At 37.8% G+C, this 14,765-nt stretch overlaps 1 protein-coding gene across 1 annotated transcript; it reads left to right on the forward strand.

Moving 5' to 3' along the window:
• The first annotated feature begins 12,384 nt into the window (after positions 1-12,384).
• On the forward strand, positions 12,385-14,379 carry LOC113318262 (NKAP family protein-like). The gene has a single exon (XM_026566409.1). It carries the CDS (start codon positions 12,487-12,489, stop codon positions 14,227-14,229), a length of 1,743 nt encoding a protein of 580 aa, XP_026422194.1. The 5' UTR covers positions 12,385-12,486; the 3' UTR covers positions 14,230-14,379.
• The last annotated feature ends 386 nt before the right edge of the window (positions 14,380-14,765 follow it).

A 14,765-nucleotide genomic window follows, 5' to 3' on the forward strand; every position in this document is an offset into this window, starting at 1 on the left:
TTTGTATGTATTTTTTGTGGCTTAACGAAATACGAGATCATTTGTTTAGTCCAATTTGATTCTGAATAAGAGAAACTAAGTTAATTCTGATCTTAGTTAGACTTATCAAATTGGAGGATTCGGTTATTCAAGTCTAATCGAAGGCCTTGATAAGAAAGACTAGTTAACTAACCTAGTGTTTGTCTTGTCTAAAGGGAAATGTCTAAGTTGTTGTCTGAATAATTAGAGCCTGATGTGAAAAAATAAAGTTAATTCTGATATTTATTTTGGTCTTATCAAAATAAGCGATTGTGCATATGCAAGCGGTCCAACAAGGGAATTGAGTATCTTAGTCAAATTGTTGGATTTTAGGGAAAATTGCTTCAGGCAATTGTTTCCTTGATAACATATTGAAACTAAATTACTTTGTAGTTTCGGTTTTAATATTTGTGACTATTAATTTTCCCATAGTCTACGTAATATGAACAACTCAGAGAATTTAATACTAAGTAGTATGGATACCTCAGTTGAACTGATACTGTTGAGTAATAAAAGGTATGTTCGTAATGAGATCTGCTCAGAAGATCATATACTAAGTAAGTAAAGATACTTCGACAGAGCAGATGCTAAGAAAACAATGGTATCTATGTAAAACAGAGAAGAGTAAGCAAATAAACTAAATAAAGAGATATCTCAGATGAACAGAGACAACCCAGAGAACAGAGATAACTCAGTAAGTAAATAGTTAAATGAGAAGTTAGTGTAAGTGCAACTAAATTAATAAATCACACAAGAGATTACGTGGTTCGGTTAATCTTAACCTACGTCCAAGGGTAAAGATGATAAGTTTATTATTGATCTTGTTACATTTGGGTGGAAGAACTCCATTAAAGAAAGTATGAATCTCTAGTAAATAAGAGAGAAAGTAGAGAGATGAGTCTTTTCTCTAATCCTAGCTCACCCAAAGTCCCCTTTCTCTTGAGATGATGATGGGTATTTATAGCTCCATATGCATCATGGATATCTTTGGTGTCTTATGTTCCATCGAGATCTGATGGTCCTTGGTCAATCTAGTACCTTCGTTGGCCGCCTACCATCTCCAATCAGACGATGCCACCTTAGATTCCCACACGTGCCATCGTGAACTGTGAAACCTCCATACAAGTTGTACCTTCGTTGGTCGCGTATCTTTGCTGGTCAGAGGATGCCACGTACTCTGAGCCTGCATGGTTGACGACTGCGCCTTCGTACTAAAAGCTGTGCAGACTGCTCAGCTACCTCTAACAGACAGACACACCCATGTGCCTGTACTACAACCTATTGCTTAATAACTAAGCAATCTTGGTAGTGATTTGGTGTACTCTGTTGTAGCGTACTTTGATACTCCAACCTTTAACATTGCGCCACACGTTGATAGAGATAACTTCATAACTCAGCATCCTAAGGAGAGATGTAGTGTGCGTTGTTGTAACATAATAAGTTACTCCTCTTTTAATGTTGTGCCACGTGGCACAACAGATTTTTGGTATCTACAGTTTGCCCCTTTTCTTGAGGGTTGTTCGAAGAACGATCCTTAAGAAAAAATCCTTATCCTCCTTCGTTTATTTCCCTGAGATATCATCGAAGTATCGACTTGGTTAGCTGAGATGCCTTCGGGGTAACTTTTTGAGGTACCCTTGAAGTATCAAAATAATTCGCTTAGATACCATCGAAGTAAACTCGTTGTGGTACCATTGAAGTATTGAAGTATTTTGCCGATGTAGAAAAGTATCTAAGTATTTTACTGAGATACCTTCGAAGTATTGAAGTAATTTAGTGAGGTACCTTCGAAATAATTTGCTGAGGTACCCTCGAAGTAGTTTGTCGACGTAGAGAAGTATCGAAGTATTTTATTGAGGTATCCTCGAAGTATTGAAGTATCGAAGGAATTTACTGAGGGACCTTCGAAATAATTTGTTGAGGTACCCTTGAAGTACTGAAGTAGTTTGTCGATGTAGAGAAGTATCGAAGTATTTTACTGAGGTACCCTCGAAGTATTGAAGTAATTTATTGAGGTACCTTCGAAATAATTTGCTGAGGTACCCATGAAGTAATTTGTTGAGGAATCCTCGAAGAATTGAACAAGGTTCTGATGCTAATATTGTCACACAAATATATGAATATTTGTATTATGCAAGCATGTACGTGTGTATGTATGTATATGTGTATATATGTATGCATGTATGTATGTATTTGTTTACGAAGTCCACGCCGTCGTTAATGAAAGATGAGATTGGGTTAGTGGTTTTCACCCCTTTTAAAAGCAGAGCCTTCGCTCGCTGCTTAGGTGTTTTTGCTAACATTTTGAACCAGTCGGAACCCAAGAAAGATATAACGTGGCTAGAAGGTATCCCCTCATAGCATGTAGCTGAGTTTAAGCTAAGTTTGAACTTATTGCCCAGGTGTATATTATTTACCTTTTATTTTTTCTTTCGGCTAAGGTGACTCTAAGATGTCTCTTTACTTGCCTCGTATGGAGTTGTTTTCTGGTGTACCTTCGTTGTTGTAGCTTCGCTCCTTTGCAATTGGAGTATACCTTTTAGAACCTTTATCTTTGGTTAAGCTTTTCGCCGTATTGTTTGTACCTGCGTAAATATAATATGTATATATACCACTCCGTATTTTTTACCTTTTGGTAATGTGTATTATTGCATTTTGCTTGCTTTGTTGTACAATATTTATGACATAGTCTGTCCAGTTTGTCACACAATCAAGCCATCGCTCGATGCTAAGGTATGATTAACCTTGGTGGAACATTCAACGTCCTACCAGAGTATCCTTTGGCCAGAAGGTACCGTGGTGGCGAGGGTCCCTACATGGGCAATAATTTTCCTGTAACTCTACGCGTTCAGCGCGAAGACTGCTTTACTTCGACAAGGTATCTCTATTTGTGGGATATATTGCTTATTATTTGCCTCTTAGTGGGATTCGTTTTCCCTGAGGATCCTAGATTGACATATGCGCAGTTATGTCGTGCCCTGCCTCATCGTCAATTCTAACGGTGGGTGTCATTTCTAACCCTTCGTTTTTGCCGTCAATTCTGACGGTGGGTGTCAGTTCTAACCCTTTGTTTTTGCATGTTTGTTTCATTTCACACACATTAAAAGCTATATTCGAAATCCAAACTTTATATGGATTGTTGAGGCTTATAATACCTCTTTCCAGGGATATATTACTGTTACGTACATAATTATATCCTATAAAGATAGCATACCTTAAAATTGTATTACCTTCGACATGTATTTGTTGTTTTTAATTGATTGTTGTGGAGGCGCCATGATAGATGTATGTTTTCCTCTTTTTGCTTTTGAAAGCTGGTTCTTGCAGCTTTTAAAAGGAGAAGTATTTTCTTTTATGGAGCCTTTGTCCGTGTAATTTGAGGTTGCCTCCTCATCGGTGTCAGCTATATGTTCGTCCTGGGTGTCACAGGGTACTTTGCGTGTAGTGATACGCCCCTTGTAGGCTTCGTTATGGTTGCCCCAATTTTCTCTTACAGGCTTCCTTCCTGCATAAAATAGAAACACAAATTCCTTTGGCACTCTGTGTATTCGAAGGGTAACCCCTAAGATTGAATTATTGCTTCTTCTTTTTAGCCTTGAAGAATTCTTCTTTCGACGAACTGCCCCTTGCATTAGTCTTTGGCACTTCATAGGTTCCTCGGTTGGGAGAGTCGGGGTATTGTTGAGGCTTGGGGTACACATATGTATATAGACTTTGTTCCTCGTTTTGTTTGAGTTGTGCACTTGTGGGTATACAAGAGTATACAGGCTTCGTGCATTGTTAGGATGGGAGCATCGCAGTAGTTGTGGTTGAGAGGTTGTGTCTTCTTATGTATTGTCGTGTGACCCCTCGTAGCTGAGTATGAGTTGCATCCTTGTTGAGTATGCATACACCTACGCACACGGGCTTTGTTGACTTGTACCTTCGTAGCTTTGGATTGAATAACCCATTCTCTACAATGATGATTCTGCCTTTAACAGGCTTCGCTCAAATGTATTCCTGACGGTGGTGAGTCTTCCTTTAAGGGGCTTCGCTCCCATGCATACCTTTGGATTCAGACTTAAGTTGTAAAATACAACCATTGCTGATATCTTTGGCTCCGATTATTATGACCTCCACCTTCGTTTGTAGGTCCGGTTTGGGGGGATTGACATTCGTTGATGATGTTGATGTTATATACCTCCCCTTGACCCCGAAAATTCGTAAAGAGGTAAGCTTAAGAATTTCATACAAACGAAGTTTTGTCCTTCCATGCGAGTTGTATTTTGAACCTTCGTCCTTACACTTCGTATTCGTCCTTAATTGCTCACACTTAGATATGTACGAGCCAAGGACAGTCTTTCGATGACCTTCCATTTTTGTATTGTCATTTGGTGGAGCTATCACCCTCCGGAGCGTTGTTAGTGCTCGTATCCTTAGGCGAGGGGGCTCCGGGAACCTTGAAGTCTTCGTTCCTCACTTCGTTAGTATTTTCCCTTCTTCTTTTCCTTCCATGTTGTTGTTCGGCGGATCTTTATTCGTTCATCCTTACCTCTGCTAGATTGCATAGCCTTGCATCCTGTTGATCTCCCTTGATATCCATATGAATATACTCGAGCCAAATATAAGCTCCGTTATTGCCCCTGGATACTCGTACTTAGATATGTACGAGCCATGGGCAGCCTTAGTAATTGTCTTTGGCTGTTGAGAATGTGTATAGATACATTCGAGCCAAAGATAAGCTCCGTCTTCGCCCCTGTATACTCGTACTTAAATACGTACGAGCCACAGAGCAGCCTTCGTTTTTGTCTTTGGATGCTGAGAATGAATATGAATACACTCGAGCCAAAGATAAGCTTCGTTTTCCCCCTGGCTTCGTTTACTTAGGTACGTACGAGCCAAGGATAACCTTCGTTTCTGTCTTTGGCTGTTGAGAATGTAGATGAATGCACTCGAGCCAAAGGTAAGATCCATATTTTCCCCTAGATGCTCGTACTTTGATATGTACGATCCAAGGACAGCCTTCGTTGTAATCTTTGGTTGTTGAGAAGAGCCAAAGATAAATTCCCTTTTGTCCCTGGATACTCGTACTTAGATACGTACGATTCAAGAACAATCTTCGTAATTTTCTTTGGCTATTGAGAATGTATATAAATACATTCGAGCCAAATATAATCTTCGTTTTTTCCCCTGGTTGCTCGTACTTAGATACGTACGAGTCAAGGGCGGTTTTCGTTTTAATCTTTGGCTGTTGAGAAGAGCCAAAGATAAGCTCCATCTTTTCCCCTGTATACTCGTACTCAGATATGTACGAGCCAATGACAGCCTTCGTAATTGTCTTTGGATGTTGAGAAAGTGTATGGACATATTTGAGCCAAAGATAACCTTTGTTTTCGCCCCCTGGCTTCGTTTACTTAGATACGTACGAGCCAAGGATAACCTTCGTTTTTGTCCCTAGCAGTTCGTACTTAGATATGTATGATCCAAGGACAATCTTCTTTTTTGTCTTTGACTGTTGAAAGTGTATATGAATACACTCGAGCCAAAGATAAGCTTTATTTTCGCTCCAAGGCTTCGTAATTTTGACCTTTGTATTTCTGTTTCCTGAGAGTAAAGAGGAAAAGGGGAAGGCTACGTTCCTAGTAGCTCCATTACGGAAATAAAAATAAACTTAAAAAAATTAAAAGTTTAGTACAGATCTTAACAGAGATACGTTTGCTGAGTTCATATTTAATAGAATTGTCTAATGTTTGGGACTTAGTTCCTAAATGAACCTCAGATTCAAAAACGGCAGAAGGTACTGCAAGCTGAGTAAAAGAAGGCGTATGCGAAAGAAAATGACGCTCAGCTCATAAATAACCTTATGGATTTTACTCCAAAACTTTTACTGAGGTTCCTTCGGAAACGGAGGTATCCAGATCCAGAGAAGGTTTGCTCAGATATTAAAAAATGACAGAGAATACCGCAAGCTGGGTAAAAGAAGGCCTATGCGAAAGAAAACGACCCTCAGCTCATAAATAACCTTAGGGATTTTACTCCAAAACTTTTACTGAGGTTCCTTCGGAAACGGAGATATCCAGATCCAGAGAAGGTTTGCTCAGATATTAAAAAATGACAGAGAATACCGCAAGCTGAGTAAAAGAAGGCCTATGCGAAAGAAAATGACCCTCAGCTCATAAATAACCTTAGGGATTTTACTCCAAAACTTTTACCGAGGTTCCTTCAGAGACAAAGGTATTCAGATCCAGAAAAGGTTTGCTCATGAGCAAGCAAATAACAATAAAATAATAGCTTTTTAAGTTTTGAAAAGTGTTTTTAAAGGTGTGTCTTAACCATTTTTTGTAGATCCGTAAGATTTCAAGATTTCTTCGTGGTTTAATACTCGAAAACTTGTCAAAGAATGATAAATCTTCATTAGAAAGTGAGATCTATGCCTCTTATTCTTAGATCTGATCTTCTAAAAAAGATCTAAAGAAAAAAGATGATGAAATAGCAAATATAACGAAAATCGAGAGCTTTTCGGTCCAGCTCGTTTCCAGCGCCAAACTGTGACTACTAATTTTCCCATAGTCTACGTAATATGAACAACTCAGAGAATCCAATACTAAGTAGTATGGATACCTCAGTTGAATTGATACTGTTGAGTAATAAAATGTACGTTCGTAATGAGATCTGCTCGGAAGATCATATACTAAGTAAGTAAAGATACTTCGACAGAGCAGATGCTAAGAAAACAATGGTATCTCTGTAAAACAGAGACGAGTAAGCAAATAAGCTAAATAAAGAGATATCTCAGATGAATAGAGACAACCCAGAGAACAGAGATAACTCAGTAAGTAAATAGTTAAATGAGAAGTTAATGTAAGTGAAACTAAATTAATAAATCACACAAGAGATTACGTGATTCGGTTAATCTTAACCTACGTCCACGGGTAAAGATGATAAGTTTATTATTGATCTTGTTACATTTGGGTGGAACAAATCCATTAAAGAAAGTATGAAGCTCTAGTAAATTAGAGAGAAAGTAGAGAGATGAGTCTTTTCTCTAATCCTAGCTCACCCAAAAGTCCCCTTTCTCTTGAGATGATGATGGGTATTTATAGCTCAATATGCATCATGGATATTTTTGGTGTCTTATGTTCCATCGAGATCTGATGGTCCTTGGTCAATCTAGTACCTTTGTTGGCCGTCCACCATCTCCATCAGACGATGCCACCTTAGCTTCCCCCACATGCCATCGTGAACTGTGAAACCTCCATACAAGTTGTACCTTCGTTGGCCGCGTACCTTCACCATTCATAGGATGCCACGTACTATGAGCCCACGTGGTTGACGACTGCGCCTTCGTACTAAAATTTGTGCAGACTGCTCAGCTACCTTTGACAGACAGACACGCCCATGTGCCTGTACTACAACCTATTGCTTAATAACTAAGCAATCTTGGTAGTTATTTGGTGTACTCTGTTGTAGCGTACTTTGATACTCCAACCTTTAACATTGCGCCACACGTTGATAGAGATAACTTCATAACTCAGCATCCTAAGGAGAGATGTAGTGTGCGTTGTTGTAACATAATAAGTTACTCCACCTTTAATGTTGTGCCACGTGGCATAACATATTTTTGGTATCTGCAATATTGGTTATCCAAAATGGTATGTGAAACCTTCGTGCTTAACTCTTATAAGTTGTATACAAGTCTTTTAGATTTGTAAGATCCTTTCAGTTTGTCCTTTATTTGCTCGAAGCTTTGTCATTTTGTGACAAAAAGGGGGAGAAATATATGGAGTAAATAAGTGATTTTTAATCACTAGGAAAGGATAATTATACTTAAGCGTTATATCTAACGAAAAAGTAAAGCATTGACTAAGGGGGAGAAACATATCATATTGCTATGTAGTAATTCTTACTACAAAAGGGAAATAACAAAGATGTTCTGATTGAATATTTACCTAGCTTACCTTTATGGGGAGTAAAAGCTTTTGTTATTCAAATCTCAACATCGATATTTATTCATTGAATATATGCAGGTTATTGTGCTGTTGAAACTTGGAATCAAGAGTATGAAGAATGAGTTATTTTGTAATTCGTTTAGCTCCATATGTAATAAGAGTTCTTTCACTAAAATTGAAAAAGGGGGAGATTGTTAGATCATAGCTTGGTTGAACTCACCAAGCATTGGTATGTCAAGTTTGGTTGTCATATTTTAATATCAAAACTCATCTAGAGTCGTTTGATTAAACACTAGAGTCAACTTCGTTTATGTTAGACTAGAAAGTATACGAATGTTGAGACATACAAGTATTACTCCGAAGACCTGAAGAATGTGAAGAAGTAACGAACTACAACGTCGACATCATCCTTCCGCTTGAGGTTAGTAATATTGACTTGAACTGTTTTATTCCTAAAGTATATTTCAAGTCGTGCTATATTGAAAACATAACTGCGAAGATGTATATACTATACATATTGTATATGATACTCTAGTGATGTGACATGATCATAATAGTATGATCATAGTATTAAGGAATTAGACTACGAAGTATAACGCTTATCTATTGAACTTCGTAGATATGACATCGACATATTCTTGTATATGTTTTTATGGTTATGTGAATGGGTTATGGTGAAGATTTCATCATAGGAAACAATGTTTTACATTTGTTTAAAGGAAGTACATTCATGAACTTGTTTCGTGAATCGAAAGGGAAATCAATAGGCTTATTGGTCTTGATATTCATTGCACATCTTTGGATGACCAATATGTGTGAGTTAGTAGAACCGATCTTAACTCAGGCTATGTATCTTGGTATAATTAATCACAATTCCTAGACTTATGATTTGGTATGAACGGTTTTGATAATTAGTGTAACCGATCCTAAGTAATCTCCATGTGATGGTATGATCGATCCTTGCAATTAGTGTGACCGATCCTAGTAATTGGAAGTGTGGTAAAACCGATTCCAAGAATGCAAATCCATGTAAATATGAAATAAGGATTTGCAGTAAAAAGATGTCAACATACTTTAAACACGAGCAGTAACTCTTATCATTTATTGTTCAAAGATATTCCTTGGTACTCAAGGTTATTTTGTGCCGGAAAAAATTAAGAATCTTTTAATTAAGGTTTTTGGTTTCATATTCTTTAGTTACCAGCAATTAATGCATAACTTAAGAGAATAAAAATTAGTAATGTGCATTTACTAATTGGAGATTTTCGATTGAGAGATTTGGGAAATTTTGGACAAGCATTTATTGGAATTAGGAAACCCGAATTTTTCCATTCATTGCATATTTTGAGAATATCTTCGGTTTTGGAAATTCCTTGGTGTCCAAACATCCTTGGTCTATAAATACCTAAGTTTGCATTTCCAGCAAACTATCCTAAGAGCCAGGCAAACTTCATTTCTTGTTGTTTCTGGTGGAGCCGTCTATTCAGAGAGGAAAGTATCCTAATTAGGTGAAATCTCTTACGACCGCTCATTTGAAGACTTCCATGGGATCAAGAAGCTCTACGAGTATCGTTGGTGGGAAACTAGATAATTGCAGTGTTATTAGTTTTTGATTGATTTAATTGACTAATGGTTGTTGAAACTTTGATTGCACCTAGTTTATTTATGCTTGAGAATCTTATCTTTTGATATAAGATTCACTCAAACTAGATTAGAGTATCGACAGGATTTTTAGAACTGTTGTTAGGTCTAAAGACATCTTGTGATAATCCATTGTTAACAAACTTCGTTCTGTGCGTGATTGATCTCAAGAGATTCAAGTGGTGTGATGCAGGTTTTGAACATAAAAGAAGATTTGAAGACGAAGAAGATTTCTTATTAGTTTTTGTTTCTTGTGAATTGTGTGCACAAACTTTGATCGGTTGGGATCCAACTAGAATCAGTTTATCTTTGATAGATCTGATTGATTAGTTGTGTGAGATCGACATTCTCTATATTTCTATTTGAGATTTATATTGATTGAGTGTGAATCTATACTTGACTATTTCGGTAGTTAAAGTTAGATTGATCTAACCAGACAAAGGATTTTATTAGATTAAACATAATAGCCTTTGTCAGCGACTCATCTAAATCTTGTAGCAAGATTGATTAAAGTGGTTTAACAAACAGATTATTCCTTTACTGTTTGGAATACAATCCAAAGGACTTGCTATTCACGTGCGTGACTCTAGAAGTCGAAGGCGCAAGGATACTGAGGGAACTAAGTAGATAGGGGTAGTCTGCTTGGTCTCAACTATACGAAGTTGGTATTATATTTTGTATAACGGCTTAATTCCGAGAGTATTCAAAACTGGACTAGGTCCCGGGTTTTTCTGCATTTGCGGTTTCCTCATTAACAAAATATTGATGTGTCTTTTATTTTGATTTCCGCATTATAATTCTTTATTATAATAATGTAAAATACACATATACGTTAACTCCGTAATACTTGATAGTGATCCTATAGAGTTTGGTTATTACCGAACCTATTATCAAGTATCACACTTTTTTGTTGTATTGTCTCGATCTTGTATCCACAGCCAATCACACAAGTTATCTTGTTGTTGTATTGTCTCGATCTTGTATCCACATACGATCACACAAAGTGTGAACCAAATCGTAGTATTGTCTCGACTCTGTCCATAAACGATCACGTTTGGTAGAGGACTTATAGGTTGAAATAAAAAGATTATGGTGTATTTGGGTACCCTCGTCTTTTCAGTCGAGTTTCACTTCGATCAAGCAAGATAGATAGAAATCGCAAAGTTTTTTCGTCTCAGACTTTGTGATTCCACAAGTATATTCCTCCATAACGATTCTTTGTTGTAAACGAAGTAGGTTTTACTTGTGAGGTGAATAATAATCTAGGCTGCTATTCGGGAGTCGAAGGACCGGATTTTGAAGTTTGCTAGACTTTATATATTGCAAACGAATTCCTATTCACCTTGATCTTTAATCAAAACGGAACTTACATATAGGCTTATCTGTGGGAGGTAGATTGGTTTAAAATCTTCAATTGAGTTGAACCAACTTTTAGGCTGTAAAGGACGTCAGCTAAGGGAATCAATTACGCAGAGTCTTGCGAGATTCAAGAGGCGTAAGGAACGCGATTGTACCTTAATTGGTGTGAGACTTGGTTAGGGCTCAACTAGATTCCAGTCCGAGTTTTGATAATAGGCTAGAGTCTCTAGCGGCTTAATACAATTTGGTGTTCAAATCTGGACAAGGTCTTGGGGTTTTTCTGCATTTGCGGTTTCCTCGTTAACAAAATTTATGGTATCTGTGTTATTTCTTTTTCCGCATTATATTGTTTATCTTTATAATTGAAATATTACAGGTTGTACGTAAATCAAAGTAGATACGTCCATCGTAATTGTTGGATACGACTAGATTGATCTTGGATATTGATCTTTGGAATCGTCCGTGTACTCTCATGGTATAATCAGGTTCATGGACTTGTCTCTGTTTACACATTGATTGTGAGATAAAGGGATATAAACTCTTCATATAATTCCCGATTGAGATTCATTAAGTTGTAACTCTCGGAATTGTAAAGGTTTCCTAAGAAAAAATTGGTGGTGTATTTTAGTACCCCGCATTTTCATAAAGAAATAACCTGCACTTTACTGATAAAATCTTCAAGTTAGAGTCCTCTAGAGAGTAAAGGTCGGGATCCTTAGCTTTGGGGCTAAGGTTAGATATTTATAGGCTTAAGGGAGCACCTCCTCAATAATCATGTGCTCCTCAATGGGTACATTAACTAAGTTGCATACATTTGGCATATTCTTAGTCTTGGACTTGGGTTTGACGCCTTTACATAAAACTACCCATTTGGGCTTAAAAGTACATATGGTATCCATGACCATCCTGTTAGAAATCATATTCCTAATAGTCATTCTCTGTTTTTCTCTCAATAATTGTATCGTCTCTTTTACATTCTCGATCTCAATTTTCCTGCGAATTTACCATATTTTGGTGGAGGAAGATTAAGTTTGCTTGTGCTTGATTTAAGTTTTCTACTATACTCTCTACTTCAAAAGGAATAACCATGTTTACGAGATTTAGTATACCGTGAAAAACGCATCTAGGTATAAAGACCAAGAGATATGTTGATTGAAAATTATGCGAAAAAGAGAAATATAAATTCCATGAGATAGAGACGAATTAGTAAGAGTAAGATTAGTCGGGGCTGAAACAGTAGGGCCAGTCTAGTCTGGATCAGAATCAACCTGCCGCAAAGATATTGGTGCATGACTGATCAACAGAAATCCACTATAGGTCCCTAACATTCCTTGATGGAAGGTTTAAGTTGGTGCCACGTGGAAGAAAGTGGGAGGATACAAGAGGATATAAAGAGCACTCCCGGCCCAAAAATATCGTTTGTAATTATACGCCAGCGTCTCGCGTCGGAATCAGTTTTGATTTATCATCTTTGGCCGTAGAATCAAGTTTTCGCGAAAACCCCAAAAACACTCTCCTCTTGAAAAATCAAAAAAAAAAAATGAGTAGAGAAGGAGAAAGAGATCACGATGATGATAGATATAGAAATAGAGATTACTCAAGAAGACGAGATTCAAGGCTCTCATCGAAAGTAGAAGTTCCCGAAGACCGCTATCATCGTCGCGATAAAGATTCAGGTAGGTCTCCATCTTCTTATTATCATCGTGATAGGGAAAATCGTCAAAATTATCGTAGTCCTAGTCGTAGTCGGAGTCCAGTTCAAAGAACAAGAAAATCTTATCATGAATCTGACCGTAGTAACAATCGACGTGATAGATCTGTTTCGGAGGAATACAGAAACCCTAGAGGAAGTCCTGTTTATGAAAACCTAAAGCTAGGTAATCATCAGAATGATAATTATAAACGTAATCACCAGCGCGATGGATTTGTTGCACCGTTTCTTGATAGAGATACGAGAAGTGGAAAATCACCTGATTCTGATACCGATGAGGAATTGAAAGGTTTGAATTATAGTGAGTATAGAAGACTTAAGAGACACAAATTAAGGAAAAAGATGAAGAATTGTATATGGAATATATCTCGTAGTTCTTCTCCAAGGTCAGATAGAGAGGAATTTGAACCGGTAGCTGAAGTCAAGGAAATTGAGAATGTGGTTGATGGTGGAAATTTGAGAAATGGGGCTGAAGGAAGGGGGAGATCTGAGTCTGATGATGATTCAGGGAAGAGTTCTTCGGATACAGAGTCTGAGACAGATTCTGACTCGGATAAGGGTAAGTTGCGGGGAAAGAAGGGAAGAAGAAGAAGAAGAAGAAGAAGAAGAAGAAGAAGAAGAAAAGATAGGAGGAGTAGAAGTAGTAAGTCTTCGAGGGCTAAGAAGAAAGGAAGTAGGAAACCTGTTACTGATTCTGAGTCCAGTGAGGATGTGAGCGAGTCTGAGAGTTCTGATTATTCTAGTGATGTGGATAGGAAAAGTAGGAAGAAGTCGAAGAGCAGACGGGGTGGGCATGGAAAGAAAAATAATAAGGGAAGCAGTAGGAAATCAAGAAGAGCACATAGGAAGAGGAAGGATAGTGAGTCTGAGGAAAGCAAGAGTGAGGAGAGCGGAAGTGAAAAATCTGATTCAAGCCCAATTTCTGATCAAGGAAAAGCTGCAAAAAAGAAACACTCTACTTCGCTTTCTCGTTTGAAGAAGAGCAAGAGAAAGAGAGATTCTGAATCGGAAAGTGGGAGTTCGGCTAAGAGTGCTTCTGACAGAGAGGTTGATACCAAAATCATTACTGAAATGGATAGTTCACTGAAAGATGAGAATGCTAGTGAGATGCTCATATTTAAAGAATCACAAAAGAGAACTGCTGTTGTTGATGATGCTCCTGTTGGACCAATGCCTTTGCCAAAACCTGAAGGGCATATTAGCTACGGAGGTGCACTCAGGCCTGGTGAAGGTGATGCTATTGCTCAGTTCGTGCAGCAGGGGAAGCGTATCCCTCGTAGAGGAGAAGTGGGCCTTTCAGCTGATGAGATTTCAAAATTCGAGAGTCTTGGATATGTGATGAGTGGTAGTAGGCATCAAAGAATGAATGCCATTCGTATACGAAAGGAAAACCAAGTTTACAGTGCGGAGGACAAACGTGCGTTGGCTATGTTCAATTACGAGGAGAAAGCAAAGCGTGAGCAGACAGTAATGGCTAATCTGCAACGGTTGGTGCAACGCCACATTGGGGAGGATGTAGGTCCCACTCACGATCCATTTGGGGGAAAAGCCTCTGATGCAGCTGAGACGTGATGTTCCTGAATGAGAGTATGTTGAATTGTTTTACTGTATGCTTCATGTAGTTCAGTTCTTTATATTATGGATTTGTTTTTGTTTTACATGTTTCAAATTTCTGAACATCGTAGCAACTAGAAATTTTACATCGGATTTTGGGAGTGCTGACTTGTTGCGTTTTGTGTTGTGATTTTGTTAATTCTCTAGGTCTCTACTTAGATGTGTTCTTAAAGTATTAGCAATATACTGTTTGGTACATACATTGGCATTAGTGTCTCGGGGGCAGGGGTGATATCTGAACCTATTTGAACCTATTAGGTATTATGTTCTATAGTTTCTCCTTATTGCAGCACATCTTGATTAATATGTATCTTGCTGTATAGACATCCTTTTTGGTTAGAGAATGTGTATTTAAAAAAAAAAATTGTCACATTTATGAGTTTGGTAATGTTCGCGTTTTATCAACCACCAGCTAAAAGTAATTTTCCTTCCTAAGAGACAGTATTTAAGGTTTGTGCTCCACTTGGTATGTTCCTATCTTCTGGTTAGGTAGG

Source organism: Papaver somniferum, chromosome 10, assembly GCF_003573695.1.
Source record: "Papaver somniferum cultivar HN1 chromosome 10, ASM357369v1, whole genome shotgun sequence".
NCBI lineage: Eukaryota > Viridiplantae > Streptophyta > Magnoliopsida > Ranunculales > Papaveraceae > Papaver > Papaver somniferum.

What these genes read in the sequence shown, in the direction of transcription:
- LOC113318262 (XM_026566409.1), top strand. Translation starts at nt 12,487, where the DNA reads ATGAGTAGAGAAGGAGAAAGAGATCACGATGATGATAGATATAGAAAT.